Source organism: Bufo bufo, chromosome 3 (genome assembly GCF_905171765.1).
Source record: "Bufo bufo chromosome 3, aBufBuf1.1, whole genome shotgun sequence".
In the NCBI taxonomy this organism is placed as follows: Eukaryota; Metazoa; Chordata; class Amphibia; order Anura; family Bufonidae; genus Bufo; species Bufo bufo.
This window is the reverse complement of record NC_053391.1, coordinates 705,394,370-705,411,346: the sequence shown is the minus strand read 5'-3', so window position 1 is coordinate 705,411,346 and position 16,977 is coordinate 705,394,370. Positions and strand designations below refer to the sequence as shown.

The 16,977-nt window shown below is 55.7% G+C and overlaps 3 protein-coding genes across 9 annotated transcripts in view; 1 reads left to right on the top strand and 2 right to left on the bottom strand.

Moving 5' to 3' along the window:
• Positions 1–5,578: 5,578 nt before the first annotated feature.
• On the bottom strand, positions 5,579–15,007 carry TIMM10B (translocase of inner mitochondrial membrane 10B). 2 transcript variants are annotated; one of them, XM_040426758.1, is made up of 3 exons: positions 14,833–15,007; positions 6,970–7,065; positions 5,579–6,008 (listed from the first exon to the last, which is right to left on the bottom strand). In XM_040426758.1, the coding sequence occupies exons 1-3, from the start codon at positions 14,860–14,862 to the stop codon at positions 5,769–5,771; spliced, it is 366 nt and encodes a 121-aa protein (XP_040282692.1). In that variant the 5' UTR covers positions 14,863–15,007; the 3' UTR covers positions 5,579–5,768. The 2 variants fall into 2 exon arrangements, with proteins under 2 accessions (XP_040282692.1, XP_040282693.1); XM_040426759.1 differs by having other exon boundaries at positions 5,579–6,002.
• A 96-nt stretch (positions 15,008–15,103) lies between these two features.
• Positions 15,104–16,942, bottom strand: LOC120996650. Of its 2 annotated transcripts, XM_040426756.1 has the most exons (4): positions 16,299–16,942; positions 16,115–16,229; positions 15,844–15,924; positions 15,104–15,542 (listed from the first exon to the last, which is right to left on the bottom strand). In XM_040426756.1, exons 1-4 carry the CDS (start codon positions 16,915–16,917, stop codon positions 15,530–15,532), a joined length of 828 nt encoding a protein of 275 aa, XP_040282690.1. In that variant the 5' UTR covers positions 16,918–16,942; the 3' UTR covers positions 15,104–15,529. The 2 variants fall into 2 exon arrangements, with proteins under 2 accessions (XP_040282690.1, XP_040282691.1); XM_040426757.1 differs by having other exon boundaries at positions 15,104–15,875; positions 16,112–16,229.
• The window catches only part of ARFIP2 (ADP ribosylation factor interacting protein 2), a 76,602-nt gene continuing 76,500 nt past the window's right edge, over positions 16,876–16,977 (top strand). For all 5 annotated transcript variants that reach the window (XM_040426755.1, XM_040426752.1, XM_040426753.1 and 2 more), the window contains exon 1: positions 16,876–16,974. The gene's annotated coding sequence lies outside the window, so the exon portion shown is untranslated. The remainder of the gene's footprint in view (positions 16,975–16,977) is intronic.

Genomic DNA, 16,977 nt, shown 5'->3' with positions numbered 1-16,977 from the left:
TGATGGATTGTGCGCTGTGATACACTGTGCGCCGCCGTGATACACTGCGCTGTGATGGATTGTGCGCTGTGATACACTGTGCGCCGCCGTGATACACTGCGCTGTGATGGATTGTGCGCTGTGATGGATTGTGCGCTGTGATGGATTGTGGTGTGATACACTGTGCGCCGCCGTGATACACTGCGATGGATTGTGCGCTGTGATGGATTGTGCGCGGTGATATATTGTGGTGTGATACACTGCGCTGTATTGTGCGCTGTGATATATTGTGCTGTGATACACTGCGATGGATTGTGCGCTGTGATGGATTGTGCGCTGTGATGGATTGTGCGCTGTGATATATTGTGCTGTGATACACTGCGCTGTATTGTGCGCTGTGATATATTGTGCTGTGATACACTGCGATGGATTGTGCGCTGTGATGGATTGTGCGCTGTGATGGATTGTGCGCGGTGATATATTGTGGTGTGATACACTGTGCGCCGCCGTGATACACTGTGCTGTATTGAGCGCTGTGATGGATTGTGCGCTGTGATATATTGTGCTGTGATACACTGTGCGCCGCCGTGATACACTGCGCTGTATTGTGCGCTGTGATATATTGTGCTGTGATACACTGCGCTGTATTGTGCGCTGTGATGGATTGTGCGCTGTGATATATTGTGGTGTGATACACTGTGCGCCGCCGTGATACACTGCGCTGTATTGTGCGCTGTGATATATTGTGCTGTGATACACTGCGCTGTATTGTGCGCTGTGATGGATTGTGCGCTGTGATGGATTGTGCGCTGTGATATATTGTGCTGTGATACACTGTGCGCCGCCGTGATACACTGCGCTGTATTGTGCGCTGTGATATATTGTGCTGTGATACACTGCGCTGTATTGTGCGCTGTGATGGATTGTGCGCTGTGATATATTGTGCTGTGATACACTGCGCTGGATTGTGCGCTGTGATATATTGTGCTGTGATACACTGCGCTGTATTGTGCGCTGTGATGGATTGTGCGCTGTGATATATTGTGCTGTGATACACTGTGCGCCGCCGTGATACACTGCGCTGTATTGTGCGCTGTGATGGATTGTGCGCTGTGATATATTGTGGTGTGATACACTGTGCGCCGCCGTGATACACTGCGCTGTATTGTGCGCTGTGATGGATTGTGCGCTGTGATGGATTGTGCGCTGTGATGGACTGTGCGCCGCCGTGATACACTGCGATGGATTGTGCGCTGTGATGGATTGTGGTGTGATACACTGCGCTGTATTGTGCGCTGTGATGGATTGAGCGCTGTGATGGATTGTGGTGTGATATAGCGCTGTAGTGTGCGGTGTGATGGATTGTGGTGTGATACACTGTGCTGTATTGAGCGCTGTGATATATTGTGGTGTGATACACTGCGCTGTATTGAGCGCTGTGATGGATTGTGCTGTGATACACTGCGCTGTATTGTGCGCTGTGATGGATTGAGCGCTGTGATATATTGTGGTGTGATACACTGCGCTGTATTGTGCGCTGTGATGGATTGTGCGCTGTGATGGACTGTGCGCCGCCGTGATACACTGCGCTGTGATGGATTGTGCGCTGTGATGGATTGTGCGCTGTGATATATTGTGGTGTGATACACTGTGCGCCGCCGTGATACACTGCGCTGTATTGTGCGCTGTGATATATTGTGCTGTGATACACTGCGCTGTATTGTGCGCTGTGATGGATTGTGCGCTGTGATATATTGTGGTGTGATACACTGTGCGCCGCCGTGATACACTGCGATGGATTGTGCGCTGTGATGGATTGTGCGCTGTGATGGACTGTGCGCCGCCGTGATACACTGCGCTGTGATGGATTGTGCGCTGTGATGGATTGTGCGCTGTGATATATTGTGGTGTGATACACTGTGCGCCGCCGTGATACACTGCGCTGTATTGTGCGCTGTGATGGATTGTGCGCCGCCGTGATACACTGCGCTGTGATGGATTGTGCGCTGTGATGGATTGTGCGCTGTGATATATTGTGGTGTGATACACTGTGCGCCGCCGTGATACACTGCGATGGATTGTGCGCTGTGATGGATTGTGGTGTGATACACTGTGCTGTATTGTGCGCTGTGATATATTGTGGTGTGATACACTGCGCTGTATTGTGCGCTGTGATGGATTGTGGTGTGATACACTGCGCTGTATTGTGCGCTGTGATATATTGTGGTGTGATACGCTGTATTGTGCGCTGTGATGGATTGTGCGCTGTGATATATTGTGGTGTGATACACTGCGCTGTATTGTGCGCTGTGATATATTGTGGTGTGATACACTGCGCTGTATTGAGCGCTGTGATGGATTGAGCGCTGTGATATATTGTGCTGTGATACACTGTGCGCCGCCGTGATACACTGTGCTGTATTGAGCGCTGTGATATATTGTGCTGTGATACACTGTGCTGTATTGTGCGCTGTGATATATTGTGCTGTGATACACTGCGCTGTATTGTGCGCTGTGATGGATTGTGCGCTGTGATATATTGTGCTGTGATACACTGTGCGCCGCCGTGATACACTGCGCTGTATTGTGCGCTGTGATATATTGTGGTGTGATACACTGCGCTGTATTGTGCGCTGTGATATATTGTGGTGTGATACACTGCGCTGTATTGAGCGCTGTGATATATTGTGGTGTGATACACTGCGCTGTATTGTGCGCTGTGATATATTGTGGTGTGATACGCTGTATTGTGCGCTGTGATATATTGTGGTGTGATACACTGCGCTGTATTGTGCGCTGTGATATATTGTGGTGTGATACGCTGTATTGTGCGCTGTGATGGATTGTGCGCTGTGATATATTGTGGTGTGATACACTGCGCTGTATTGTGCGCTGTGATGGATTGAGCGCTGTGATACACTGCGCTGTATTGTGCGCTGTGATATATTGTGGTGTGATACACTGCGCTGTATTGTGCGCTGTGATATATTGTGGTGTGATACACTACGCTGTATTGAGCGCTGTGATGGATTGAGCGCTGTGATATATTGTGGTGTGATACACTGTGCTGTATTGTGCGCTGTGATATATTGTGGTGTGATACACTGCGCTGTATTGTGCGCTGTGATATATTGTGCTGTGATACACTGCGCTGTATTGTGCGCTGTGATGGATTGTGCGCTGTGATATATTGTGGTGTGATACACTGCGCTGTATTGTGCGCTGTGATGGATTGAGCGCTGTGATACACTGCGCTGTATTGTGCGCTGTGATATATTGTGGTGTGATACACTGCGCTGTATTGTGCGCTGTGATATATTGTGGTGTGATACACTACGCTGTATTGAGCGCTGTGATGGATTGAGCGCTGTGATATATTGTGGTGTGATACACTGTGCTGTATTGTGCGCTGTGATATATTGTGGTGTGATACACTGCGCTGTATTGTGCGCTGTGATATATTGTGGTGTGATACACTGTATTGTGCACTGCGATGGATTGTGCGCTGTGATATATTGTGGTGTGATACACTGTGCTGTATTGTGCGCTGTGATATATTGTGGTGTGATACACTGCGCTGTATTGTGCGCTGTGATGGATTGTGGTGTGATACACTGCGCTGTATTGAGCGCTGTGATATATTGTGGTGTGATACACTGCGCTGTGATGGATTGTGCGCTGTGATGGATTGTGGTGTGATACACTGCGCTGTATTGTGCGCTGTGATGGATTGAGCGCTGTGATACACTGCGCTGTAGTGTGCGGTGTGATGGATTGTGCGCTGTGATATATTGTGGTGTGATACACTGTGCTGTATTGAGCGCTGTGATATATTGTGGTGTGATACGCTGTGCTGTATTGAGCGCTGTGATATATTGTGGTGTGATACGCTGTGATGGATTGAGCGCTGTGATATATTGTGGTGTGATATAGCGCTGTAGTGTGCGGTGTGATGATTGTGCGCTGTGATACACTGCACTGTATTGTGCGCTGTGATGGATTGTGCGCTGTGATACATTGTGCTGTGATACACTGTGCGCCGCCGTGATACACTGCGCTGTAGTGTGCGGTGTGATGGATTGTGCGCTGTGATATATTGTGCTGTGATACACTGTGCGCCGCCGTGATACACTGCGCTGTAGTGTGCGGTGTGATGGATTGTGCGCTGTGATACATTGTGCTGTGATACACTGCGCTGTAGTGTGCGGTGTGATGGATTGAGCGGTGTGATAAACTGTGCGCCGGGATACACTGTGCTGTGTGCAAAAAGATAGAACATGTCGGATCACGGACCCATTAGGCTGAGTTCACACGGGCGAGTATTCCGCGCGGATGCGTGAGTTGAACGCATTGCACCCGCACTGAATCCGGACCCATTCATTTCTATGGGGCTGTGCACACGAGCGGTGATTTTCACACATCACTTGTGCGTTGCGTGAAAATCGCAGCATGCTCTGTATATTGTGCGTTTTCCACGTAACGCAGGCCCCATAGAAGTTAATGGGGCTGCGTGAAAATCGCAAGCATCCGCAAGCAAGTGCGGATGCGGTGCAATTTTCACGCACGGTTGCTAGGTGACGATCGGGATGGAGACCCGATCATTATTATTTTCCCTTATAGCATGGTTATAAGGGAAAATAATAGCATTCTGAATACAGACTGCAAAGTAAAACAGCGCTGGAGGGGTTAAAAAATAAATAAATAAAATGTAACTCACCTTAATCCACTTGATCGCGCAGCCGGCATCTCTTCTGTCTCCATCTTTGCTGATTGCAGGAAAAGGACCTGTGGTGACGTCACTCCGCTCATCACATGGTCCGTCACCATGGTAAAAGATCATGTGATGGACCATGTGATGACCGGAGTGACGTCACCACAGGTCCTGTTCCTGCACACAGCAAAGATGGAGACAGAATAGATTCCGGCTGCGCGATCAAGTGGATTAAGGTGAGTTACATTATTTTTTTTTAACCCCTCCAGCGATGTTTTACTAAGCGTGCTGTATTCAGAATGCTGTTATTTTCCCCTATAACCATGTTATAAGGGGAAATAATACAATCTACAGAACACCGATCCCAAGCCCGAACTTCTGTGAAAAAGTCTGGGTACCAAACATGCCGATTTTTCTCACGCGCATGCAAAACGCATTACAATGTTTTGCACTTGCGCAGAAAAATCACGCATGTTCCCGCAACGCACCTTTTCCCGCAACGCCCGTGTGAACTCAGCCTTAAAGTGACTGGGTCCGCGATCCGCTGCCCCGCGGTGGGCCACATCGCACACAAGAGGCCTTACACCTGAATGAACCCCGCGGTATAGGACACACGCTCATGAGGTTTGGCGTTTCATGATGGATACAGTGGGGGCCCGAGACACCCGTCTCTAGACACTGACCACCTGCGGGCCCCAGGACGACTCTGCAGGGCAGCGCTAGGGCCGTGTTCACACACACTGTAGCCAGGAATGGTTTTCCGCCTCCAGGGAGAACAGGGATACGCTGTGAATCCCGCGAGGCAGACCCGTCAGCCGCCCTCAGGTCCAGTAGAGAACCCCCCCCTCTGGCTGACAGGGGGCGCTCCTGAGGCACACAAGAGACCTGGGCAGTCAGCAGATTTATTGCCTCCCTGACATGGCGGACCTCCACACAAATCATAGCACACCAGGTGGCGGCACTATCCTGGCATTACCGTGCCGCCCTGCGGGGAATGTTCCTTCACAGGAGCCCCACCATCCTGTGACACTTTACAGGGGCCCCAGGGCCAAAGTAGTGATAACGGAGTCACATCTCATTACACAGGCGGTTGGGTGACTGCTGCATCTAGGGCCCCCGACACCTGGGGGGGGCCCTGCTCCGGGGTGCTGCCGCTGCTCTCCGTCAGGACCGCTGGCTCACTCGCCGCCTCTTTGTTCTGGTTCTCATAATCCGCCATCCTGCGCTGCACCATCCCCGGCATCAGCCCCACGTACGAGGCCATCAGGCGGTGGTTGGAACGGATGAATTTGGAGGCACAACTGTCCAGACACCGCTCCTAGGAAGAAGGACGAGAGTCAGGGCACCAGAGCACTACTACTCCCATCATCTCCCCCTCATGACCGGAGAAAACAACTACTACTCCCATCATCTCCCCCACGTGACCGGCGAGCGCAACTACTCCCATCATCTCCCCCACGTGACCGGCGAGCGCAACTACTGCTCCCGTCATCTCCCCCCACGTGACCGGCGAGCGCAACTACTGCTCCCGTCATCTCCCCCCACGTGACCGGAGAACGCAACTACTCCCATCATCTCCCCCCACGTGACCGGCGAGCGCAACTACTGCTCCCGTCATCTCCCCCCACGTGACCGGCGAGCACAACTACTGCTCCCGTCATCTCCCCCCACGTGACCGGCGAGCACAACTACTCCTCCTGTCATCTCCCCCCACGTGACCGGCGAGCACAACTACTGCTCCCGTCATCTCCCCCACGTGACCGGCGAGCACAACTACTCCTCCTGTCATCTCCCCCCACGTGACCGGCGAGCACAACTACTGCTCCCGTCATCTCCCCCACGTGACCGGCGAGCACAACTACTGCTCCCGTCATCTCCCCCCACGTGACCGGCGAGCACAACTACTACTCCCGTCATCTCCCCCACGTGACCGGCGAGCACAACTACTGCTCCCATCATCTCCCAAACGTAACCAGAGAACATTACTACTACTGTCATCTCCCCCACGTGACCGGCGAGCACAACTACTCCTCCCGTCATCTCCCCCCACGTGACCGGCGAGCACAACTACTCCTCCCGTCATCTCCCCCACGTGACCGGCGAGCACAACTACTCCCCCCGTCATCTCCCCCACATCTGCAGGATGATGTCTGATCCCAGCTTTCCAAGCCAGATCCATGGAATTATGGGAAGCGTTTCCAGTGATGTCACACCCAGGCACGCCTGCAGGAGGGCGGAGCAAATCAGTCACATGACAAGGGGCTTGTACCGCCTCCTACCTCCTCCATGGTCAGCGAGCGGTAGTTCAGGTTCTTGGCGCAGCGGCTAAAACACATCTCCGTCATCTTATTGTAGACCAGCAGGAAGTCCCGGAGCTGGGGAGAGAGAGAGGGGTCACTGCCGATCCCCACCGCAGCCCCTCACCCGCCCCCTCCTCCAACGCCAGACCGCCCAACCCACCGCAGCCCCTCACCCGCCCCCTCCTCCAGCGCCAGACCGCCCAACCCACCGCAGCCCCTCACCCGCCCCCTCCTCCAGCGCCAGACCGCCCAACCCACCGCAGCCCCTCACCCGCCCCCTCCTCCAGCACCAGACCGCCCAACCCACCGCAGCCCCTCATCTGATCCTACCCCTGTCACCTCCTCCAGCGCCAGACCGCCCAACCCACCGCAGCCCCTCACCCGCCCCCTCCTCCAGCACCAGACCGCCCAACCCACCGCAGCCCCTCATCTGATCCTACCCCTGTCACCTCCTCCAGCGCCAGACCGCCCAACCCACCGCAGCCCCTCACCCGCCCCCTCCTCCAGCACCAGACCGCCCAACCCACCGCAGCCCCTCATCTGATCCTACCCCTGTCACCTCCTCCAGCACCAGACCGCCCAACCCACCGCAGCCCCTCATCTGATCCTACCCCTGTCACCTCCTCCAGCACCAGACCGCCCAACCCACCGCAGCCCCTCATCTGATCCTACCCGTCACCTCCTCCAGCACCAGACCGCCCAACCCACCGCAGCCCCTCATCTGATCCTACCCGTCACCTCCTCCAGCACCAGACCGCCCAACCCACCGCAACCCCTCATCTGATCCTACCCCTGTCACCTCCTCCAGCGCCAGACCGCCCAACCCACCGCAGCCCCTCATCTGATCCTACCCCTGTCACCTCCTCCAGCGCCAGACCGCCCAACCCACCGCAGCCCCTCACCCGCCCAACCCACCGCAGCCCCTCACCCGCCCCCTCCTCCAGCACCAGACCGCTCAACCCACCGCAGCCCCTCATCTGATCCTACCCGTCACCTCCTCCAGCGCCAGACCGCCCAACCCACCGCAGCCCCTCACCCGCCCCCTCCTCCAGCACCAGACCGCCCAACCCACCGCAGCCCCTCATCTGATCCTACCCGTCACCTCCTCCAGCACCAGACCGCCCAACCCACCGCAGCCCCTCATCTGATCCTACCCCTGTCACCTCCTCCAGCGCCAGAACCGCCCAACCCACCGCAGCCCCTCATCTGATCCTACCCCTGTCACCTCCTCCAGCGCCAGACCGCCCAACCCACCGCAGCCCCTCATCTGATCCTACCCCTGTCACCTCCTCCAGCGCCAGACCGCCCAACCCACCGCAGCCCCTCACCCGCCCAACCCACCGCAGCCCCTCACCCGCCCCCTCCTCCAGCACCAGACCGCCCAACCCACCGCAGCCCCTCATCTGATCCTACCCCTGTCACCTCCTCCAGCGCCAGACCGCCCAACCCACCGCAGCCCCTCATCTGATCCTACCCCTGTCACCTCCTCCAGCGCCAGACCGCCCAACCCACCGCAGCCCCTCATCTGATCCTACCCGTCACCATCTCCAGTGCCAGACCGCCCAACCCACCGCAGCCCCTCATCTGATCCTACCCCTGTCACCTCCTCCAGCGCCAGACCGCCCAACCCACCGCAGCCCCTCACCCGCCCAACCCACCGCAGCCCCTCACCCGCCCCCTCCTCCAGCACCAGACCGCCCAACCCACCGCAGCCCCTCATCTGATCCTACCCCTGTCACCTCCTCCAGCGCCAGACCGCCCAACCCACCGCAGCCCCTCATCTGATCCTACCCGTCACCTCCTCCAGCGCCAGACCGCCCAACCCACCGCAGCCCCTCACCCGCCCCCTCCTCCAGTGCCAGACCGCCCAACCCACTGCAGACCCTCATCCAGGCTCAGACTTGCCCACAGGGGTACAGGTGAATCCCCCGATGGGCCCCTGAGCAAGGTGGCCCCTAGTCTCCCACCCCCTGCTGCACCAGTGGCACATAACACAGCAGACGTCCTGCACTACATCCATATATCCCATGTCCAGCTCCTCCACCACCCGCTGTCCATATAATACACCGGATTATTCCAGAACCTCCATTACTATAGATCAGAGCTGAGAGGACTTCAGGTACAAAGGGGGAGACACCAGGGTCCTCTTCTCCCCAGGACCTGCATTCTGCTGCAGGGACCCCATAGTCCTCATCTGCTGTGTGAGCTGTATCCGTACGGTGGGCCCCAAAATACATTTTACTGGTGGATTCTAGGCACCCCAGTCCAACCCTGCCCTCACCCCCATATAACATCCAATCCCATTCATCCCCCCCATATAACATCCAATCACTTCCATCCATCCCCCATATAACATCCAATCCCCCCCCCCCCATATAACATCCACCCCCATCTAACATCCAATCCCATCCATCCCCCCATATAACATCCAATCCCCCCCATATAACATCCAATCCCATCCCTCCCCCCCCCATATAACATCCAATCCCATCCCTCCCCCCCCATATAACATCCAATCCCATCCCTCCCCCCCCATATAACATCCAATCCCATCCCTCCCCCCCACATAACATCCAATCCCCCCCATATAACATCCAATCCCCCCCCATAACATCGAATCCCATCCCTCCCCCCCCATATAACATCCAATCCCATCCCTCCCCCCCCCATATAACATCCAATCCCATCCCTCCCCCCCATATAACATCCAATCCCATCCCTCCCCCCCCATATAACATCCAATCCCATCCCTCCCCCCCCCATATAACATCCAATCCAATCCCCCCATATAACATCCAATCCCCCCATATAACATCCAATCCCATCCCTCCCCCCCCCATATAACATCCAATCCCATCCCTCCCCCCCCCCCCCATATAACATCCAATCCCATCCCTCCCCCCCCCCCCATATAACATCCAATCCCATCCCTCCCCCCCCATATAACATCCAATCCCATCCCTCCCCTCCCCCATATAACATCCAATCCCATCCCCCCATATAACATCCAATCCCATCCCCCCCCCATATAACATCCAATCCCATCCCTCCCCCCCCCATATAACATCCAATCCCATCCCTCCCCCCCCATATAACATCCAATCCCATCCCTCCCCCCCATATAACATCCAATCCCATCCCTCCACCCCATATAACATCCAATCCCTCCCCCCCATATAACATCCAATCCCCCCCCTATAACATCTAATCCCCCCCATATAACATCCCATCCCTCCCCCCCCCCCCATATAACATCCAATCCCATCCCCCCCCCATATAACATCCAATCCCATCCCCCCCCCATATAACATCCAATCCCATCCCCCCCCATATAACATCCAATCCCATCCCTCCCATATAACATCCAATCCCATCCCTCCCCCCCATATAACATCCAATCCCCCCCATATAACATCCAATCCCCCCCATATAACATCCAATCCAATCCCCCCATATAACATCCAATCCCCCCATATAACATCCAACCCCCCCATATAACATCCAACCCCCCCATATAACATCCAATCCCCCCATATAACATCCAATCCCATCCCTCCTCCACCCCCCCATATAACATCCAATCCCATCCCCCCCCCCATATAACATCCAATCCAATCCCCCCATATAACATCCAATCCAATCCCCCCATATAACATCCAATCCAATCCCCCCATATAACATCCAATCCAATCCCCCCATATAACATCCAATCCAATCCCCCCATATAACATCCAATCCAATCCCCCCATATAACATCCAATCCAATCCCCCCATATAACATCCAATCCCATCCCTCCTCCCCCCCCCATATAACATCCAATCCCATCCCCCCCCCATATAACATCCAATCCCTCCCCCCCCCAATATAACATCCAATCCCTCCCCCCCCCCATATAACATCCAATCCCATCCCCCCCCCATATAACATCCAATCCCATCCCCCCCCCCCAATATAACATCCAATCCAATCCCATCCCTCCCCCCCCCATATAACATCCAATCCCATCCCTCCCCCCCCCCCATATAACATCCAATCCCATCCCTCCCCCCCCCCCATATAACATCCAATCCCATCCCTCCCCCCCCATATAACATCCAATCCCATCCCTCCTCCAGCACCAGACCGCCCAACCCACCGCAGCCCCTCATCTGATCCTACCCCTGTCACCTCCTCCAGCACCAGACCGCCCAACCCACCGCAGCCCCTCATCTGATCCTACCCGTCACCTCCTCCAGCACCAGACCGCCCAACCCACCGCAGCCCCTTATCTGATCCTACCAGTCACCTCCTCCAGCACCAGATCGCCCAACCCACCGCAGCCCCTCATCTGATCCTACCCGTCACCTCCTCCAGCACCAGACCGCCCAACCCACCGCAGCCCCTCATCTGATCCTACCCCTGTCACCTCCTCCAGCGCCAGACCGCCCAACCCACCGCAGCCCCTCACCCGCCCCCTCCTCCAGCACCAGACCGCCCAACCCACCGCAGCCCCTCATCTGATCCTACCCCTGTCACCTCCTCCAGCACCAGACCGCCCAACCCACCGCAGCCATATAACATCCCATCCCCCCCCCCCCCCCAATATAACATCCAATCCCTCCCCCCCCCCATATAACATCCAATCCCATCCCCCCCCCATATAACATCCAATCCCATCCCCCCCCCCAATATAACATCCAATCCAATCCCATCCCCCCCCCCCCCATATAACATCCAATCCCATCCCTCCCCCCCCCCATATAACATCCAATCCCATCCCTCCCCCCCCATATAACATCCAATCCCATCCCTCCTCCAGCACCAGACCGCCCAACCCACCGCAGCCCCTCATCTGATCCTACCCCTGTCACCTCCTCCAGCACCAGACCGCCCAACCCACCGCAGCCCCTCATCTGATCCTACCCGTCACCTCCTCCAGCACCAGACCGCCCAACCCACCGCAGCCCCTTATCTGATCCTACCAGTCACCTCCTCCAGCACCAGATCGCCCAACCCACCGCAGCCCCTCATCTGATCCTACCCGTCACCTCCTCCAGCACCAGACCGCCCAACCCACCGCAGCCCCTCATCTGATCCTACCCCTGTCACCTCCTCCAGCACCAGACCGCCCAACCCACCGCAGCCCCTCATCTGATCCTACCCGTCACCATCTCCAGTGCCAGACCGCCCAACCCACCGCAGCCCCTCACCCGCCCCCTCCTCCAGCACCAGACCGCCCAACCCACCGCAGCCCCTCATCTGATCCTACCCCTGTCACCTCCTCCAGCGCCAGACCGCCCAACCCACCGCAGCCCCTCACCCGCCCCCTCCTCCAGCACCAGACCGCCCAACCCACCGCAGCCCCTCATCTGATCCTACCCCTGTCACCTCCTCCAGCACCAGACCGCCCAACCCACCGCAGCCCCTCATCTGATCCTACCCGTCACCTCCTCCAGCACCAGACCGCCCAACCCACCGCAGCCCCTCATCTGATCCTACCCGTCACCTCCTCCAGCACCAGACCGCCCAACCCACCGCAACCCCTCATCTGATCCTACCCCTGTCACCTCCTCCAGCGCCAGACCGCCCAACCCACCGCAGCCCCTCATCTGATCCTACCCCTGTCACCTCCTCCAGCGCCAGACCGCCCAACCCACCGCAGCCCCTCACCCGCCCCCTCCTCCAGCACCAGACCGCCCAACCCACCGCAGCCCCTCATCTGATCCTACCCCTGTCACCTCCTCCAGCACCAGACCGCCCAACCCACCGCAGCCCCTCATCTGATCCTACCCGTCACCTCCTCCAGCACCAGACCGCCCAACCCACCGCAGCCCCTCATCTGATCCTACCCGTCACCTCCTCCAGCACCAGACCGCCCAACCCACCGCAACCCCTCATCTGATCCTACCCCTGTCACCTCCTCCAGCGCCAGACCGCCCAACCCACCGCAGCCCCTCATCTGATCCTACCCGTCACCTCCTCCAGCACCAGACCGCCCAACCCACCGCAGCCCCTTATCTGATCCTACCAGTCACCTCCTCCAGCACCAGATCGCCCAACCCACCGCAGCCCCTCATCTGATCCTACCCGTCACCTCCTCCAGCACCAGACCGCCCAACCCACCGCAGCCCCTCATCTGATCCTACCCCTGTCACCTCCTCCAGCGCCAGACCGCCCAACCCACCGCAGCCCCTCACCCGCCCCCTCCTCCAGCACCAGACCGCCCAACCCACCGCAGCCCCTCATCTGATCCTACCCGTCACCTCCTCCAGCACCAGACCGCCCAACCCACCGCAGCCATATAACATCCAATCCCTCCCCCCCCCCATATAACATCCAATCCCATCCCCCCCCCATATAACATCCAATCCCATCCCCCCCCCCAATATAACATCCAATCCAATCCCATCCCTCCCCCCCCCATATAACATCCAATCCCATCCCTCCCCCCCCCCATATAACATCCAATCCCATCCCTCCCCCCCATATAACATCCAATCCCATCCCTCCCATATAACATCCAATCCCATCCCTCCCCCCCATATAACATCCAATCCCCCCCATATAACATCCAATCCAATCCCCCCATAGAACATCCAATCCCTCCCCCCCCATATAACATCCAATCCCCCCCTATAACATCCAATCCCCCCATATAACATCCCATCCCTCCCCCCCCCATATAACATCCAATCCCATCCCCCCCACCCAATATAACATCCAATCCCATCCCCCCCCCATATAACATCCAATCCCATCCCCCCCCCATATAACATCCAATCCCATCCCTCCCCCCCATATAACATCCAATCCCATCCCTCCACCCCATATAACATCCAATCCCATCCCTCCACCCCATATAACATCCAATCCCTCCCCCCCCCATATAACATCCAATCCCCCCATATAACATCCCATCCCTCCCCCCCCCATATAACATCCAATCCCATCCCTCCCCCCCATATAACATCCAATCCCATCCCTCCCCCCCATATAACATCCAATCCCATCCCTCCCCCCCATATAACATCCAATCCCATCCCTCCCCCCCATATAACATCCAATCCCATCCCTCCCCCCCATATAACATCCAATCCCCCCCATATAACATCCAATCCCCCCCATATAACATCCAATCCCCCCCATATAACATCCAATCCCCCCATATAACATCCAACCCCCCCATATAACATCCAATCCCATCCCTCCTCCACCCCCCCATATAACATACAATCCCCCCATATAACATCCAATCCAATCCCCCCATATAACATCCAATCCCCCTCCCCATATAACATCCAATCCCCCCCCCCAATATAACATCCAATCCCATCCCTCCCCCCCCATATAACATCCAATCCCATCCCTCCCCCCCCCCATATAACATCCAATCCCATCCCTCCCCCCCCCCATATAACATCCAATCCCATCCCTCCCCCATATAACATCCAATCCCATCCCTCCCCCCCATATAACATCCAATCCCATCCCTCCCCCCCCATATAACATCCAATCCCATCCCTCCCCCCCATATAACATCCAATCCCATCCCTCCCCCCCATATAACATCCAATCCCCCCCATATAACATCCAATTCCATCCCCCCCCGCCCCCATATAACATCCAATCCCATCCCTCCCCCCCCATATAACATCCAATTCCATCCCCCCCCGCCCCCATATAACATCCAATCCCATCCCTCCCCCCCATATAACATCCAATCCCGCCCCATATAACATCCAATCACGTCACTGCTCTCATTCTCTATCTATGTCAGAGATACGAGAGCAGAGATCTGATTGGTGACCGTTTGCCACGTGACGTTATTTAGGTCATGTGACCCCCGAGCGCGGTGTCCTCACATTACGTAGCTGCTGTTGCTCCCCGTCCATAGTCCCGGCTGCTCCGAGCTTCTATCTGCCTGACGAGCCGCAGTCTCTCTCAGGGCTCTTCTCACTCATGTGACCCTTCAGGGCGCAGCCATTACTACCAGGCTCTGCTTGGCCTCTAGCGACAGGTATTTATATAGCGGCCATTTTCTCGGAGCTCATGTGTCGCGGTCTCTCCCAGAATCCTCCGCAGAGAACACTACTTCCGGTATGTCAAGCCACATTAACGATCCGCCAACCAAAAGAGGGACGCGTCACTTCCGGATTAACCAAACTTCCGGAAGACTTAGACAGCTGTCAGGGAGGCTCCGCCCACCAGAGGCAGATTAGAGAGACCGTTTTATTGGTGATGATAGAGCGGCCCTCTGAGAGACAGCACCACGGCTGTCACTGCGAGATACGGGACGTCTAAACGAGAGAGACTGCGGACAGTATAGAAGCATCCAACGTCAGAGAGACAGCCTACACCATAGAGACAGCCTTGAGCCATCTATTGTCATAGAGACTATGCCTAGAGACATCCTACATCATAGAGACATACAGCTTCAGAGAGACATCCAGCATCATAGAGACCGAGCCTAGAGACATCCAGTATCATAGAGACATACAGCTTCAGAGAGACAGCCTGGAGACATCCAGCATCATAGAGACAGCCTGGAGACATCCAGCATCATAGAGACATCCTACATCATAGAGACCGAGCCTAGAGACATCCAGTATCATAGAGACATACAGCTTCAGAGAGACAGCCTGGAGACATCCATCATCATAGAGACAGCCTGGAGACATCCAGCATCATAGAGACATCCTACATCATAGAGACCGAGCCTAGAGACATCCAGTATCATAGAGACATACAGCTTCAGAGAGACATCCAGCATCATAGAGACAGCCTGGAGACATCCAGCATCATAGAGACATCCAGCATCATAGAGACATCCAGCATCATAGAGACAGCCTGGAGACATCCAGCATCATAGAGACAGCCTGGAGACATCCAGCATCATAGAGACAGCCTGGAGACATCCAGCATCATAGAGACATCCTACATCATAGAGACCGAGCCTAGAGACATCCAGTATCATAGATATCCAGCATCGTAGAGACAGCCGGTAGACATCTAGTATCTTAGAGACATCCTGTAGACATCTTGCATCGTAGAGACAGCCTGTAGACACCCAGCATCGTAGCGACAGCCTGTAGACATCCAGCATCGTAGAGACAGCTTCAAGACATCCAATATCGTAGAGACAGCCTAGAGACATCCAGCATCGTAGAGACAGCCTGGAGACATCCAGCATCGTAGAGACAGCCTGGAGACATCCAGCATCGTAGCGACAGCCTGTAGACATCCAGCATCGTAGAGACAGCTTCGAGACATCCAATATCGTAGAGACATCCTGTAGACATCTTGCATCGTAGAGACAGCCTGTAGACACCCAGCATCGTAGCGACAGCCTGTAGACATCCAGCATCGTAGAGACAGCTTCGAGACATCCAATATCGTAGAGACAGCCTGGAGACATCCAACATCGTAGAGACAGCCTGGAGACATCCAGCATCGTAGAGACAGCCTGGAGACATCCAGCATCGTAGCGACAGCCTGTAGACATCCAGCATCGTAGAGACAGCTTCGAGACATCCAATATCGTAGAGACAGCCTGGAGACATCCAGCATCGTAGAGACAGCCTGGAGACATCCAGCATCGTAGAGACAGCCTGGAGACATCCAGCATCGTAGAGACAGCCTGGAGACATCCAGCATCGTAGAGACAGCCTGGAGACATCCAGCATCGTAGAGACAGCCTGGAGACATCCAGCATCGTAGAGACAGCCTGGAGACATCCAGCATCGTAGAGACAGCCTGGAGACATCCAGCATCGTAGAGACAGCCTGGAGACATCCAGCATCGTAGAGACAGCCTGGAGACATCCAGCATCGTAGAGACAGCCTGGAGAAACCACACATTAGGAAGACATCCAGCATCTGAGGAACATCCATCATCAAAGAGACTCGGCCTGGGACGTCCTCCTCCAGAAGATTTCCTCCAATCCCCATAGGCAGCTTGGAAGAGAAGAGACCATCTAATGAGACAGTCAGCAGTCTAATCCTTAGGTG